This window comes from Mesoplodon bidens (assembly GCF_964165515.1).
Source record: "Mesoplodon bidens genome assembly, chromosome: 3".
Classification (NCBI taxonomy): Eukaryota; Metazoa; Chordata; class Mammalia; order Artiodactyla; family Ziphiidae; genus Mesoplodon; species Mesoplodon bidens.
Genome location: NC_138178.1, coordinates 61,659,273 through 61,675,796, shown reverse-complemented (window position 1 = coordinate 61,675,796; position 16,524 = coordinate 61,659,273). Strand labels below are relative to the sequence as shown.

General features: G+C 40.2%; 2 protein-coding genes across 2 annotated transcripts in view; both read right to left on the bottom strand.

Annotated features, from left to right (window-relative positions):
• Positions 1-16,524, bottom strand: part of BBS4 (Bardet-Biedl syndrome 4) — a 426,848-nt gene that overhangs the window by 105,618 nt on the left and 304,706 nt on the right. The window lies entirely within an intron of this gene.
• ARIH1 (ariadne RBR E3 ubiquitin protein ligase 1) overlaps positions 1-16,524 on the bottom strand; it is a 121,776-nt gene that overhangs the window by 37,464 nt on the left and 67,788 nt on the right. Inside the window, exons 3-5 of the mRNA XM_081228016.1 lie at positions 15,668-15,812; positions 4,801-4,893; positions 4,247-4,302 (exon numbers count right to left, since the gene is read on the bottom strand). Coding sequence (XP_081084142.1) covers positions 4,247-4,302; positions 4,801-4,893; positions 15,668-15,812 — 294 coding nt within the window. The remainder of the gene's footprint in view (positions 1-4,246; positions 4,303-4,800; positions 4,894-15,667; positions 15,813-16,524) is intronic.

Below are 16,524 nucleotides of genomic sequence, written 5' to 3'. Positions count from 1 at the left end.
GAACTGGAAGGTGGTAACACTGTGTATAAGGGAATCACTTAGGAGCCAGTTGCAGATTCCCAGCTAAGACAAGACGATGGCGTGAATCAGGTTAATGGCAGTAGAAACAGAGAGAAATGGATGGATTTAAGGGTAATTAGGATGTGGAATTTATAGAATTTCGTGCAAGGATGACTGAAAAATGCAGGAGAAAAGTGAATCAGGGATATCACCAAGGTTTCTCATTCAGGCAAATCTTTAACACCAAGTGATGCCATTATTTGATACTGAGAAGCAAGAAGAATGAGTCTGGTGGTGGTAAAGGTAGTAGGAGGGCTGGACAAGATAAAGCCAGAGGAATGTACAAATGAAGATGCCTGACAGGCACTAGGGTATATGGGTCCCAAGCTCAAATGAGAGTGTTAATCTGGAGATATAAATTTGGGAATTTCCGGGGCTTCCCTGGTGGCACAGTGGTTAAGAATCTGCCTGCCAATGCAGGGGACACAGGTTTGAGCCCTGGTCCGGGAAGATCCCACATGCGATGGAGCAACTGAGCCCATGTGCCACAAATACTGAGCCTGTGCTCTACAGCCCGTGAGCCACGACTACTGAGTCTGCATGCCACAACTACTGAAGCCCACGCCCAGAGCCTGTGCTCTGCACGCAAGAGAAGCCACTGCAATGAGAAGCCCGTGCGCCGCAAAAAGTAGCCCCTGCTTACTGCAACTACAGAAAGCCCGCACAGAGCAACGAAGACCCAATGCAGCCAAAAAAAATTAATAAAATTAATTTTTTTTTTAAATTGGGAACTTCCAATGTATGCCTAGGGAAAGTGTATAAAGTGCATAAAGTGAGAATAGTGGGATAGACAGAACCCCGAGGAGCACTCTTTTAGGAAGAGGCAGATAAACATGATTTTGTAAAGTAAGAGTACAACTAGAGTAGGCCTAGAGTGGTGGCCTTAGGAGTACACGGCTACGGTGAAGGGGATTTTCCTGGAAATGAGTAGATCACAGAAACGAAAGGCTATGGCAAGAGTTTTCGAACCTAAGTATGCAGCAGAAGCATACTAAGACAGCCTGTCGTTCATATTGCTGGGCCCTGTCCAAAGAGTTTCTGATTCAGTAAGTCTGGAGCTGGGCCTGAGAATACGCATTCTCTTAACAAGCTCCATGCTGATGCTGCTGGTCGGGGGACTCCACTTGTAGAACTACAGGGCTAGGGTGCAGAATGAACTACACATATGGACACTGAAACCACACTGGATGACAGCAAGCCTTGGGAGAAAGAAAAGACTGTGCGTGAGGTGACAGCACTACAGACAATTAAATGGGACAGACCGAGGTGTCAAGCAGAGAAAGGCACAAAGGACCAGGGTACAGCTGGACCACAAGACTCTAAGGATTTATGGAGTCCAAACTGAAGAAGCGCAACGGTCTGAAAACAGCATTTGGGACCAAGGGGAACAATGGCTTTACCTCTGGACCATAAAATGCACAGGGGAAAAAAAGCTAGCTTCAAATTGAGAGGCCTAAAGGGTAATATGTCTTCAGGAAGAATCACGTTTCAGTTTCAAGTTCCAAATGAGTTTAATTCGAATTAAAACAAGAAACCATTCTTAAAATCTATCAACTTGGAAATGTTTAAAAAAACTGATAATCCATCACTGGGAAGGATTCAGTGTCTCTCATACTAAGAAAAAAAGAAGCGTATTTCAGTTATGGATCTTAAGATTTTTTAAAAATAAATTTATTTATTTATTATTTATTTTTGGTTATGTTGGGTCTTCGTTGCTGCACGCAGGCTTTCTCTAGTTGCAGTGAGCGGGGGCTACTCTTCATTGTGGTGCGCGGGCTTCTCATTGTGGTGGCTTCTCTTATTGTGGAGCACAGGCTCTAGGCGTGAGGGCTTCAGTAGCTGTGGCACGCAGGCTCTGTAGTTGTGGTTCATAGGCTCTAGAGCGCAGGCTCAGTAGCTGTGGCGCAAGAGCTTAGCTGCTCTGCGGCATGTGGTATCTTCCAGGACAAGGGCTCAAACCCATGTCCCCTGCATTGGCAGGCAGATTCTTAACCAGTGTGCCACCAGAGAAGTCCAGATCTTAAGATTAAACATGAAAAACTGCACATTCTCTCATTTAATTAACCTTTTAAATTCTAAAAGAAAGAAATTATTTATTTAAAAGAAAGAATATGGAAGATATAGCATACAACTATTTAAGGTAAAATGTGGATGTGCACCAGCATGCACATCCAAAGAGCTGAAGAAGCCCCAAAGATGATAAACACAAGGAGAACCACATCTAGATATATCATAGTCAAAACTGTTTTAAGCCAAAGACACAGCAAATCTTGAAAGCAGCAAACAGGGGACAAAAATATAATTAATAGCTGACTTATCAGAAACAATGGAGGTAAGAAGACAATACAATGACATATTCAAAGTGATGAAACTATTAAACAAAAAGCCAAAGAGCATATACATTTGTAGAAATCACCAAACTGCATTACAAAAAGGTTCCAACAGTATACTCCCCATTGTACTATATGCTCACTCATATTAGATATTACCAAATTCTTTCTTATTATCAGTCCTAATAACCTTCTTTGATGAAACTCATCATAAACTGTCAAACTCTTTTCATCCTCATCTCTAGTAATCTGCTACTCTGTGCTCTAGCTACTACAGAATACATAACAGAGAAGTTCATGGACTATTTAAAAAATATTGGCATCCCTTCTTTAATATTACCCTCAACCCAAAATTTTACTCTTTGATATTACTCCCTAAGTAAAGCTTCCCTAAATTCTTCAGATAGAGTAATTTGCTTCTTTGTAAATGTACTTTATATATACATTTATATATAAAACTTAAACTATGCATTTTATTTATTTATTATTATGAACCTCTTGGAGAAAGGAAATGTATCGTAATTTTTTTTGTTGTTCTCCTGTGTATATGTGCTAATGAGTAGGTTCCCAGTAAATGTTTGTGGAATGAATGAAAAGATACAGTGACCTATGCTGATGAAATGTACTGATGAAAAAAGAATACAAAGAATTAAAGTATCAGCGGACAAGATAAAGAAGGCTGCAAGGATGGCGGTACTTTAAGATGATACGTGTTTATGTTTGTTCGCTTAAAACAATAATGGAAATAAGATTTACTGAAAGAAACAGTATTAACACAAGCTGACAACAACAGTAAATATATTTTAGTAAACCAAAGTAGGTTAGGATTAACAAAGTGGAATCAGTGGCTTTATAAACTGTACTGGTTAAGTCAATTTATGGCTTCATTAGATTAAGAAATTTGCTCACTAAAGCACAAGGCTGCTTTTACTTTTATTACCTTCAAATCCCAGTGCTTAAACACAGACATACCTTTATATAGGCAATTATCCAGGGCTAATTACACAATTTGACTGTGGATCATACAGGCCCTTGATATGTTTATCTTCCTAGACTGAAATCAGTTAGGTAGCCTGAGGTCATGAAAACAGCACTGACTCAGGAATTAAACAACCTGGGATTTTACCCCATGTACAGGAGCTAACTATGCTTGTTTCTTCAAGTTTCTTTCTCTACTTCAAAAGGGAACCTTTCACAAGGCCAGTAGATAGCCAACAGCCTCCAGCTGCAGTGTCTTTGGGATCCAGTGGCAGTGTTCCAGCTGAGGCCACATTCCCCCTGGTTAACTCCCAGTGAGAGACTGAGCATGACAATGGTACCAGGGCCTGGCCATTTCTGCTTACTGAGGTATTCCTCTGTGGGAAACCTATATGCACTGGAGTTCCCCACAGGGCTGACAGAGACTCTCACAGCTGCAACATAGTCTGAGTCTCTTCCTACTGAATCCTCCTTCCTTCTTTCTCTCATTTAACAAGTGTCAGAACTGTATCATGGTCTGTCTAGTGCTCCTCCTCCTCTTTATCCTACATAGATGCTATCCCACAATAAATCACCTTCCCTTTTAACTTTGTCCTGGCATCAGCTTCCCAGAGGACATCAACTGACACACTGACATATCCTATTCTCCAACTACAAGGTTTACTGAAATCTAGCTATCATGTATTGCCAACTTTACCAGAATACTGACTGGGCGTTTAACCAGGTTACAAACAGGCTTGTGTACTACAAAGGAATATAGATTAGAAAGTCTCCTCAGACTCGAAAAATTTCACCTCCTCTATGGTGTTGAGCGAAAATTAATTTGGTTTAACCAACTAATCAATATTCAACATGCAGAATCTATCAAAAGTACTTACATAACTGTGTTGTCATCCACTAAGATATCACAACCATGTGCAGGACACGAAATAGTCTGAAAAAGATCAAAATTTAAACTATGTCTTCATTCAACAAATATTTACTGAATGTTTACCATTGCCAGGAACTTTGCTAGGTTCTGAGGATACCTTAACATTTATAGGACCTTAATCACTCCCCTTCTATTAAAGGAAACGTATGTGTGTATGTGTATCACCATAAAGTAAGTAAAACTGCTAACCCAAACAACTGGTTTTTCAATATAAAACTTGACTGGCAAAAGCAAGAGATATGACAAAAATTCTCAACAAGTTTAGCCTGATAAATACAAATGTTAATGCCTGCTGAGAAAATATTACCTGGACTGGATCTTTAACTGGAATGCCTCATTGTAAATAGAAAAAAGTCTCAATTATCTTTTAGTTGTTTTAATCTAGAAAAAAAGTCCACATGCAATTCACAACCCAGAATGCTTCACCTGTTTATATTTGTGTAAGGGTCTAAACACTATAAGAAATTCTAGAAAAACTCAGAAACAAATTAGCATTTTTACCTGTCCCATGCCTTCTTCCATTATTTTGGTAGTTAAATATTCGCTCCAGCACTGCATACAAAACTTATGTCCACATTCAAGGCCAGTGAAATACTGCAACAAAAATAATACATGGACTTTGAAAAGACATTATCAGGAGAATCACTATACATAGTGACTCAATAAGGCCCTACTAGGTCACATTTCTCGCAGTGGCTAAAATGTCCAACTTAACATGACTAGATGGGCTCCTAAAATGAACTTCTAGGTGGTGAAATCTATACACGCAAATTCATTGAACACAAAACACCTATTAATGAGATATGCATCTGCAGTAGATATTTATAATTTTTAGGAAAGGCACAAAACAAGTTTGTACCAATAAGCATATGAAAAGATGCTCAATATCCTTAGTCATCAGGGAAATGTAAATCAAAGCCTCAGTGAGACATCACTTCACACCCACTAGGACAGCTATAATCAAAAAGACATAATAAAAGCATTGACAAGCATGTAGAGAAATCAAAACTCTCATACACTGTTGGTGGGAATGTAAAATGCTACAGGAACTTTGGAAAACACTGGCATTTTCTCAAAAAATTAAACAGAGGGCTTCCCTGGTGGCGCAGTGGTTGAAAGTCCGCCTGCTGATGCAGGGGACACGGGTTCGTGCCCCGGTCTGAGAAGATCCCACATGCCACGGAGCAGCTAGGCCCGTGAGCCACGGTCACTGAGCGTGCGCGTCTGGAGCCTGTGTTCCGCAACGGGAGAGGCCACAACAGTGAGAGGCCCGCGTACCGCAAAAAAAAAAAAAAAAAAAATTAAATATACCATATGATCCAGCAATTCCACTCCTAGGTATATACCCAACAGAAATGAAAACATATATCCCACATAAAAACTTGTACACAAATGTTCACAGCAGCATTATCAACAATAACCCAAAAATGGAAACAATTCGAATGTCCATCAACTGACAAATAAGCAAAATGTGAAATATCAATAATAACAGAATATAATTCAGCCATAAAAGGGAGCAAAGTATTGATACATACTATAATGTGGACGAACCTTGAAAACATGCTAAGTGAAATAAGCCAATCACAAAAGAGCACATACTGTTTGATTCCACTTATATGAAATGTCCATAATATGCAAATTCATAGAGAAATAAAGTAGATTTGTGGTTGCTCAGGGCTGGGAAGCTTAGGAAGGAATGAGAAGTGACTGTAAACGGAACAGGTCTTTGGGGGGTTACTAAAATGTTCCAAAATTAATTGTGGTAATGGCTGCACAACTCTGTGACTATACTTAAGACGACTTTAAATAGGCAAGTTGTATGGCATGTGAATTCATCTTAATAATGCTGTTATTTTACTTTTATTTTTTGGCCACGCCACGCGGCTTGTGGGATCTTAGTTCCCCAAACAGGGACTGAACCCAGCCCACGGCAGTGAAAGCACCAAGTCCTAACCACTGGACCGCCAGGGAGCTCCCAAAGCTGTTATTTTTCAAATGTGACACAAATACAGCACTTCATGGAGCTGCATGGAACATGGCTAAACTAGAAAATAAAATGTTATGGAAAACAAAATATTTCCTCAGAATAATAGTAACATTTGAATAATAGTAACATTTTGGTCTAATCTTATACTACTTATATGATTTGAAATACTATCTGTTTGACAGTTGGTTAAATGAAGGATACTACTATCTCCTATAATGGGATATTAAAATCAGGTACTTTAAATAATATTAAGAGAGTCTAGAGGACTGTATTTTCAAAAGACAAATAATGGTTATCACACTTTATTGTTTTTAATTTTTTAAGTTCTTTTTTTTTAGATTTTCTTTCTTTTTTTTTGGCTGCGTCGGGTCTTCACTGCTGCGTGCAGGCTTTCTCTAGTTGCAGTGAGCAGGCAGGGGCTACTCTTCACTGCGGTGTGCAGGCTTCTCCTTGTGGTGCCTTCTCTTGTTGCGGAGCACGGGCTTCAGTAGTTAAAGAACAGAGGCTCAGTAGTTGTGGCTCACAGGCTCTAGAGCACAGGCTCAGTAGCTGTGGTACACGAGCTTAGTTGCTCCGTGGCATGTGGGATCTTCCGGGACCAGGGCTCAAACCTGTGTCCCCTGCATTGGCAGGTGTATTCTTAACCACTGTGCCACCAGGGAAGTCCAATGGTTATCATATTTTAGTTTAAGAATATTTTACAATATTTACTACCAAATTATTATTATTATTATTTTTTTTTTTTTTTGCGTTACGCGGGCTTCTCACTGTTGTGGCCTCTCCCGTTGCGGAGCACAGGCTCCGGACGTGCAGGCTCAGCGGCCATGGCTCACGGGCCCAGCCGCTCCGCGGCATGTGGGACCCTCCCGGACCAGGGCACAAACCCGCGTCCCCTGCATCAGCAGGCGGAATCTCAACCACTGCGCCACCAGGGAAGCCCTACCAAATTATTTTTAAATGAGTAAGTAATATAGGCTGATGTTAAAGACAATTATTTAACAATATGAGTTTATGTTAGAAAAATAAGTCTCCCTCATCCCCATCCTTCTCTACCTTGTCCTCTCCCTCTCTACCCAGAAGTAATCACTATTTCCAATATCTTACATATTATATTCTTTCAGAGATGTTCTAATGTACACAGGTACACACACGGTAAAAGTACCACAAACTTTCTTCCGCATCTCGGTTTTCTTTATTATTATTATTACCTTTGTGATTAAATGACTGTGTATCAGGAAAAACTTGTGCAAGTGAAATTGTAACAGTATAAATTTAGAATTTGATTATTACAAAGCTTTCTTTATAGGGGCTGTTGCAATTTATACTATAGAAGAGAACCTTGGTGGGAATATGACCTTGGTGACCCTTGGTGATCCACGTCAAAACCTTGGTGACCCATGTCAAAACAATGTATTATCCAACTCCTTGATCTCTGCCAATCTAACAGTTGAAAATGAAGTAACTACCATTAGTTTTCATTTTAATTTCTTTTTATGAGTGAAGTTAAAACATTTGAAAAAAGATTTAAGGCTGTATATTTCTTTTTCTGTGAAATTTCTTCTCCTATTTTGCCCATTTTTCCTCTGGGCTTTTTTTCGAAATGATTTACGGGGGTGTTTTACTTACATAGAAAATTGGCTGTTTATAAGTGTGGAAAATATTTTCTCCCAGTTTCAATGTTTACATTTTGCTGCTACGCAGAAGCTCTTTATTCATATAAGGCAAAATGTATTAGTTTTAGAATCTATGGCTTCTAAATTAATTTAGATACAAGCAGTTAGGTAAGAACTGAAGTTTCCAGATGGCTACCAAGTTGTTCCATCAACCATTTATTAAATAATCCACCTTATCTGAAATGCCTCCTCCATTATATACTAAATTCTCCTCATGTATACTTGACTCTCCTGTTCCACCGCACTGCCTATTCCTGTTTTTTCGGTTGCCCCGGGTCCTAGTTGCAGCTCGCACGCTCCTTAGTTGTGGCATGCAAACTCTTAGCTGGGGCATGCATATGGGATCTAGTTCCCTGACCAGGGATCAAACTCAGGCCCCCTGCACTGGGAGTGCAAAGCCCTATCAACTGTGCCACCAGGGAAATCACTACACTGCCTATTCCTGAATTTGGTAGGACTAGTTCCCTCCCTACCACCATCAATCTATTCTTCTTTTTCTTTATTTCATTATTATTCCTCTTTCCAAATACTTGGCATTCATTTATCTCCCCTTTTCTTCATACAGACCTTCCATATTTCTTGCCAAGTTTATTCCCAGATCTTTTATTCATTCTGTGGCTCTTAGAGTGGCATTTTACATTCTATAACATTTTCTAATTAGCTGTTATTTGAAATATGCTTACAAAATTTCTGATGTTGCTTATGATACAGATGAAAATAGTCAGGATACAATATTACAGCATATCAACTATATAAAAAATACCTGGAAAGTAGCCAGGGAAGAAAATGTTTCAGAGCCCTGAGACTAGTTTTACAGAACAAATCATGGAAAATATCAAGGTTAAAATATGGTTCTATTCAGGGACTTCCCTGGTGGTCCAGTGATAAAGAATTCGCCTTACAATGCAGGGGACGCGGGTTCGATCCCTTGTCGGGGAACTAAGCACACGTGCCACAACTACTGAGCTCACGAGCCTCAACTAGAGAGCCTGCATACTGCAAACTACAGAGCCCATGTGCTCTGGAACCCGCATGCCACAACTACATAGCCCACACACCCTGGAGCCTGTGCACAACAACTAGAGAAGAGGAAAACAACCTGCACACCACAACTGGAGAGAAGCCCACGCTCTGCAACGAAAGATCCCGCGTGCCACAACTAAGACCCAACACAGCCAAAAATAAATTAAAAATAAACAATAAATAAATATTTTTTAAAAACATATGGGGAGGGCTTCCCTGGTGGTGCAGTGGTTGAGAATCTGCGTGCCAGTGCAGGGGACACGGGTTCGAGCCCCGGTCTGGGAAGATCCCACATGCCGCGGAGCAACTAGGCCCGTGAGCCACAGCTACTGAGCCTGCACGACCGGAGCCTGTGCTCTGTAACAAGAGAGGCCGCGATAGTGAGAGGCCCGCACACCGCGATGAAGAGTGGCCCCCGCTCGAAGCAGCTAGAGAAAGCACTCGCACAGAAATGAAGACCCAACACAGCCAAAAATAAATAAATAAATTTATAAAAAAAAAAAAAAAAAACATATGGGGGGGCTTCCCTGGTGGCACAGTGGTTGAGAGTCCGCCTGCCGATGCAGGGGACACGGGTTTGTGCCCTGGTCCGGGAAGATCCCACATGCCGCAGAGCAGCTGGGCCCGTGAGCCATGGCCGCTGAGCCTGCGCGTCTGGAGCCTGTGCTCCGCAACGGGAGAGGCCACAACAGTGAGAGGCCCACATACTGCAAAAAATAAATAAATAAAATAAAATAAAATAAAATATTTTAAAAATGGGGACTTCCCTGGTAGCGCAGTGGTTAAGAATCCACCTGCCAATGCAAGGGACATGGGTTCGATCCTTGGTCCGGGAAGATCCCACATGCCACGGAGCAACTAGGCCCATGTGCCACAACTACTGAGCCCACATGCTGCAACTACTGAAGCCCGCGTGCCTAGAGCCCACGCCGCACAAAAAGAGAAGCCACCGCAATGAGAAGCCCACACACCACAACGAAGCACAGCCCCCACTCACTGCAACTAGAGAAAGCCTGCATGCAACAAAGACCCAGCAGAGCCAAAAAAAATAAATAAATTAAATTTTTAAAATATGGTGCTATTCAGAGATTGACAATGATTCTAACTCATTCACAAAGTGAGTGAAGATGAATATTTGGGAAATCAATATTCTCATCCATTAAAAAAAAGATCTGGGGGCTTCCCTGGTGGTGCAGTGGTTGAGAGTCCGCCTGCCGATGCAGGGGACACGGGTTCGTGCCCCGATCCGGGAAGATCCCACATGCCGCGGAGCGGCTAGGCCCGTGAGCCATGGCCACTGAGCCTGCGCGTCCGGAGCCTGTGCTCGCAACGGGAGAGGCCACAACAGTGACAGGCCCACGTACCGCAAAAAAAAAAAAAAAAAAAAAAAAAAAAATCCAGGAAGTCAATAAAAAGAATCTATTCTCATTACTCCCCAGTAGTGAAGGAGATATGGCACTAACCTGTTGCCAGATTACTAAAGGAGAGTATTTGATTTTTGAGACTATAATGAGAAGGGGCATTCTGTAAAGGACAAATACAATAGAGTCATGTATCGGCAAGTCTAAAATGTTTTACTGGTGACTTAAAAACACATACACAGGGCTTCCCTGGTGGTGCAGTGGTTAAGAATCCACCTGCCAACGCAGGACACGGGTTCAAGCCCTGGTAGGGGAAGACCCCACATGCCGCAGAGCAACTAAGCCCATGCACCACAACCACTGAGCCTGCACTCTAGAGCCTGCGAGCCACAACTAATGAAGCCCGTGCACCTAGAGCCCGTGCTCCGCAACAAGAGAAGCCATCAAAATGAGAAGCCTGCGCACTGCAACGAAGAGTAGCCCCCCACTCGCCACAACCAGAGAAAAGCCCGTGTGCAGCAACAAAGACCCAACCCAGCCGAAAATAAAGAAATAAAAAGAAAATGGCCTTAAAAAAAAAAAAAAGAACACATACACATCCTCATGTGCTTTATTAATTTTTCAAAGACTGAGAGATTAAAGGTCACAATGGTTAGTAAGTGATCACTATAAGTAACACCTTCACTTCTGGGACTTCTACACCAGGGCTCATTATAAGATAAGAAAAAACCAGAAAGAAAGCTTTTTTTTCCCTCCCTTTCCAATAACTTTTCTTTGTTTTTCTTGAGGTGGACCATTTTTTAAAGTCTTTACTGAATTTGTTACAATATTGCTTCTGTTTTATGTTTTCGCTTTTTTTTTGCTGGGAGGCATGTGAGATCTTAGCTCCCCGACCAGGGCTCGAACCTGCACCCCCTGCATTGGAAGGCAAAGTCTTAACCACTGGACCACCAGGAAGTCCCCCAATAACCTTTCTAATTAAACAGATAACAAGACTAAACAAGATAAATTACAAAAATAAATCACACACGCATGCCCAAAGATAAAGCAAAAACTAACCTGTAGTATAAAGACATATTCATTGTGCTCAAGAGTTTTGTCATCAGGCTTTCCTGGTGGCACAGTGGTTAAGAATCTGCCTGCCAATGCAGGGGACATGGGTTCGAGCCCTGGTCCGGGAAGATCCCACATGCCATGGAGCAACTAAGCCCGTGCGCCACAGCTACTGAGCCTGCGCTCTAGAGCCTGCAAGCCACAACTACTGAGCCCGTGAGCCACAACTACTGAAGCTCATATGCCTAGAGCCTGTACTCTGAAACAAGAAAAGCCACCGCAATGAGAAGCCTGCACACCACAACAAAGAGTAGCCCCTGCTCACCGCAACTAGAGAAAGCCTGCGTGCAGCAACGAAGACCCAACACAGCCAAAAATAAAATAAATTAATTTTTTTAAAAAAAGAGTTTTATCATCATGGATATATCAGGGTATCATCCTGTCTGTCTTAGTTCCCTTTCCTTCCTCCTCCTCTGATATATCTGTTCCCTTACTACCTTGTGTTTACCTACTTGGCTCCCTGGGTCTTTCCCTGATTCAGGGGATCAGATTATCTATTCGTTAAACTTACCCCTGTTTATATCATAAATATATCTGACCAAGAATACACTAAAAATATATAAAATATTATCTACAACAGAAATTAATGGTGCTGAAGAAAAAGAACTGAAAAAAGAATACATACTCTTAAAAGTTTCACTTATCTCCACCATTTACACAGATAGCAACTAATGTCAAAGAAAAGAACATTAAGAATTATCTTTCTTCTATCAGAAGTTGCCCATATAATCTCTAACTTGAAGCCATTTTGTTCATAAAAACTGAGCAAATAATCAGGGCACCAGTTCCCTCATCTGTAAAATGGAATGAGTTAAAAAGGAAGATAGAGCACAAAGATTCAGAAGTGCCCCAGGGATGAGGAAGCCGAGGGTGGACAATCGTCACAATCTTCAACTTTGCTTTTATCTATTTAACATACCTTATTCTTAGAAAATACAAATTATTTATGTCATAAAAATGATATGGTAGCTCAAGCTATATTTCCTAGTAGAGCTAAATCTTATGCTTTGATTCAAAAGAACATTATTATAAAGTGAGTAACTGTTGCCAGGAGCAGGAACCCCCTGAACTGGCCACAACACAAGGGGGCAGAGGGATGGGGGAGGCATCTCTGAACTTAAAGAGTGTTCCAAAATCTCAGGAAATTGTTTTTAAAGAAGAGACCACCCAAAATAGTTAACTCCAAAGTATTATAAACTAAGCTGTCAGAAGCATTTACTTAAAAAAAAATGTTTTCATGTCGCACTGTAATAAAGCAAAGTTGCTTTCTACGAGAAAGGTATCAAAGATACACAATAATAAAAGGCTAGTATCAGTGTTTGAAGAGAGTAGTGGAAACTGAAACATGGGAGTTATTTAAGTAATGTAAGTAAAGAAATCATCCATCCAATTAATAAAGCATGAATGAAGAATCTCAGGTGACATTTACTTGCAAAACGGAATAGGTTAAAATTATCCTTCTTCATTAGCCTAAAAACTGTGAGAAAAGAAGTCCTAGTTTCACCATGATTACTTTTTCCTAACACGGTTTCCTTAACACTTTAACTTACTTTCCAACCCATGCTGCTGTTTGCTTTTCCTGTCATTTACATAGCCAAACTTCCTTTAAAAGAGTAATCTGTTTATATTTATTGCTTCCCCTTCCTTTACTACTTTCAAGTCAATAATTCTTCAACCCATGCAGTTTGGTTTCCCATCTTACCACAATACTTAAAATATTGATAACTTTCCAGGATCATCAGTCAACTTCTTGTTGTTAATTCCAAACTCACCTTTCAATTCTTTTCTCTGAAGCTAGCACTGTTTACCATTCTTGGAACTGCATTCTCTTCCTTTGGCTTCTGTATTTCCTAGTTTACCTAACTACCACACCTTCAGAGGTTAGTTCAAATGTCAGTGTCTGTGGGAAGTTCTCCCTGATCCAAAACTGGGTTAGGTGTCTCTCCAACATGTTCCCACAGTATCATGCCCTATCAAAGCATTTACCATTTTTTCTGACTATGTCATTTTACTCATCTGCCCAGCTAACCTGTAAATTATCTAAGGCAGGCATTATGCCTTTATTCTCTGTTGTTTCTAACACTTAGAATTGTGCCTGGTGTGCTGAATGATTGAATGAATAAATAGTGGTTTCTCCATTATCAGTTACAAGTGCAAGCACAATTTACACTGCGAATATCTACTCATGATTTTCAATTCTAATTTGTTCAGACTGCCAATACCAAGGGCACTGAGGAAGTTACAGGAGTTATTTGCAAGCAGCTAGCTTCAGTACTCGGATTACATTTAAGATTTAAACTAAGGAGGAGCTGCTGTAATAGAGCACAAAGGGAAATGCCAAGGAATAAGGAAACCTTGTATAAGCTGGGACAAATTATTTGGGTCTCAGTATTACCTCATAGAAACATTTATAAACTGTAAACACTACACAAATGTCAACTATTAAAGAAAGATGATAAAATGGTCAAAACATGGGGCTTCCCTGGTGGCGCAGTGGTTGAGAGTCCGCCTGCCGATGCAGGGGACACGGGTTCGTGCCCCGGTCCGGGAGGATCCCACATGCCGCGGAGCGGCTGGGCCCGTGAGCCATGGCCGCTGAGCCTGCGCGTGCGGAGCCTGTGCTCCGCAATGGGAGAGGCCACAACAGTGAGAGGCCCGCGTATCACCAAAAAAAAAAAAAAAAAAAAAAAAGGTCAAAACATGAAATTAATGTATTTTTAATAGGAGTGCTGATTGTTCTTTTTAAATACTTAAGTTAGGATTGTGATTTAAGGAGAGAGAAATGAATAAATAGTAGTTCAGGCTGACAGAGGTTTGAAAGAATATCTTATTCAATTTATTTGAAAGATTAAAAACACTGAGAACCAGCCAGATTAGATGATTTACTACCCAAAGCCAAAAAGCTAGTGTTAGAGCTGTGATCAAAACTTGAGAATTTGGAAATTCAATTCAGCATTTTACCTACTAAATTATTTTAACTCTGATTTTCCATTTCTCTAAGAGCATATAATTAACTTTCTTTTAAAACTTCTTTTCTAAGCACTTGTATGTGTAAACAAATTAACTTCCTTCAAATGGGAACCTTTAGAGCTACACATGTTAAACTCTAAGATTAACAATGAAAAACCTTCAATATGTTAAAATATATAACATGGGTGACAATGACCTGGTATACACTAATTACTAGAAAAAGCTGCTTAACTATTAGACAATATGAACAAGGTAGTTATAATTGTTGTATAATTAAATTATTCTTAGGTATCTTGAAACATCTTAAGAGGTGAATTACAAAAGTAACTAAACCCCCTTTTTTTCCACAAATGTAATATTCCTACAGTTACCAATAACGTGCCTTCATAGGAAGACTATGTTTATTTAAGCCTAAAATTTCTTCACTAGATACCCCAAAGTTAATCATCTAAATTCAATAGGTTTTTAAGAGTGATACTTGTACTAAGGAATCTCCGTTAGAATGGATCTGTGTGAAAATCCTGAAAACCCTGAAAGCTCCCTAGTGAAATAGCATTAAAGACATTTTATAAGTGTTTTGGATATTTATTCTAAAAACTTAGTTTTAAATCTATTTTAATTTTGATGGAAAATAATTCTGTTTGCTGCCTACCTATTACACAATTCTCTCACGGTGGTAATATAAAAATGGAAAAGATTTAAGTGTGTAATGACAACTTGGACACGTTGCTGCTTTAAAAAGCAAATGGGGGCCTCCCTGGTGGCGCAGTGGTTACGAATCCTGTCAATGCAGGGGACATGGGCTCGAGTCCTGGTTCGGGAAGATCCCACATGCCGCGGAGCAACTAAGCCCGTGCGCCACAACTACTGAGCCCGAGTGCCTAGAGCCCATGCTCCGCAACAAGAGAAGCCACCGCAATGAGAAGCCCGCGCACTGCAATGAAGAGTAGCCCCCGCTCACTGCAACTAGAGAAGGCCCACAAGCAGCAGCAACGAAGACCCAACGCAGACACACATACACATACACACACACACACACACACACACAGCGCAAATGGGGGAGGACTGAGAGAGAACAAGCTCTTACTCTTTCTTTTCCTTTCTTCATCCTTAATATATTGATAGGTTACTGCTTTGCTACAATCCCAGATTCCCAGATCTTCCTTTATTTAAATAATGAAAAGTTGATTTACCCTCTGAAATAGAGAGTCAGTGCTAGCCTTAAACTACCAGATACTCACCGAGTTAGGGTAGTTCAAGTAGCAGATCTGACAAGGCATATCCTGTGCTGATGACCTTGTATTCATCTGGCGGGTTCGAGACTTTTTACTTGGATTAATTACATGACACTCAGCAAAGAGCTTCTCCAGGTTTCCATCAAAGTACCTGCATTATTTAAACAGAAAGGATGAGAGCCCAGCAATAGCACACTGTTAAAGCTCTCCAAAAACCTGATTTTCTATAGGGAAAGTCAGTGAAGTAAATTAAACCAAGACCATAACCTTCCTTGCTCAGAAGAAATAAGCTGTATGGCTACCAACTGTAGCAAATAGAAGCATATGTGTATGAAAGCAGATTGAATTTTTGTTGCTATTTTGACACTTTTTACTTTGTTTCTATCATGAGAGGTTAAGCTATTAGTAATATTAACAGCACTACAATTAAAACCTAAGGATGAAAGTTGTACTATCTCTAAGTGGGACCTTATGAAGAGTAATGGTATTTCAAAAGGCTAGGCTATATTTTATACCAATGAATTCATTTTATTAATAATTTTAGTTATACCAGTTTAAATATATTAGCAAGTAAACCACCTATAAAGCATACCTTATCCCACAAATCATTTAAAAAATGAAACTATTACATGTGTCTCATTCTACAAAAGACTTGCTTTCTAAATATTCTTTTTAAAGTTTTTAATAGGAAAAGGGAAGAAGGAGGAAACAAAAACATGTATCTTTAAAAGTTTTTGTATCAAATAATCTATACATTAGCTTTTTCATAAAATATGTATCAAAATATATAGAAGTAGTTCACCATCTAATATGTCAACAGCATGGTATGGCAAGTACTAGCTACAGAGTTTCAACTGAACTGT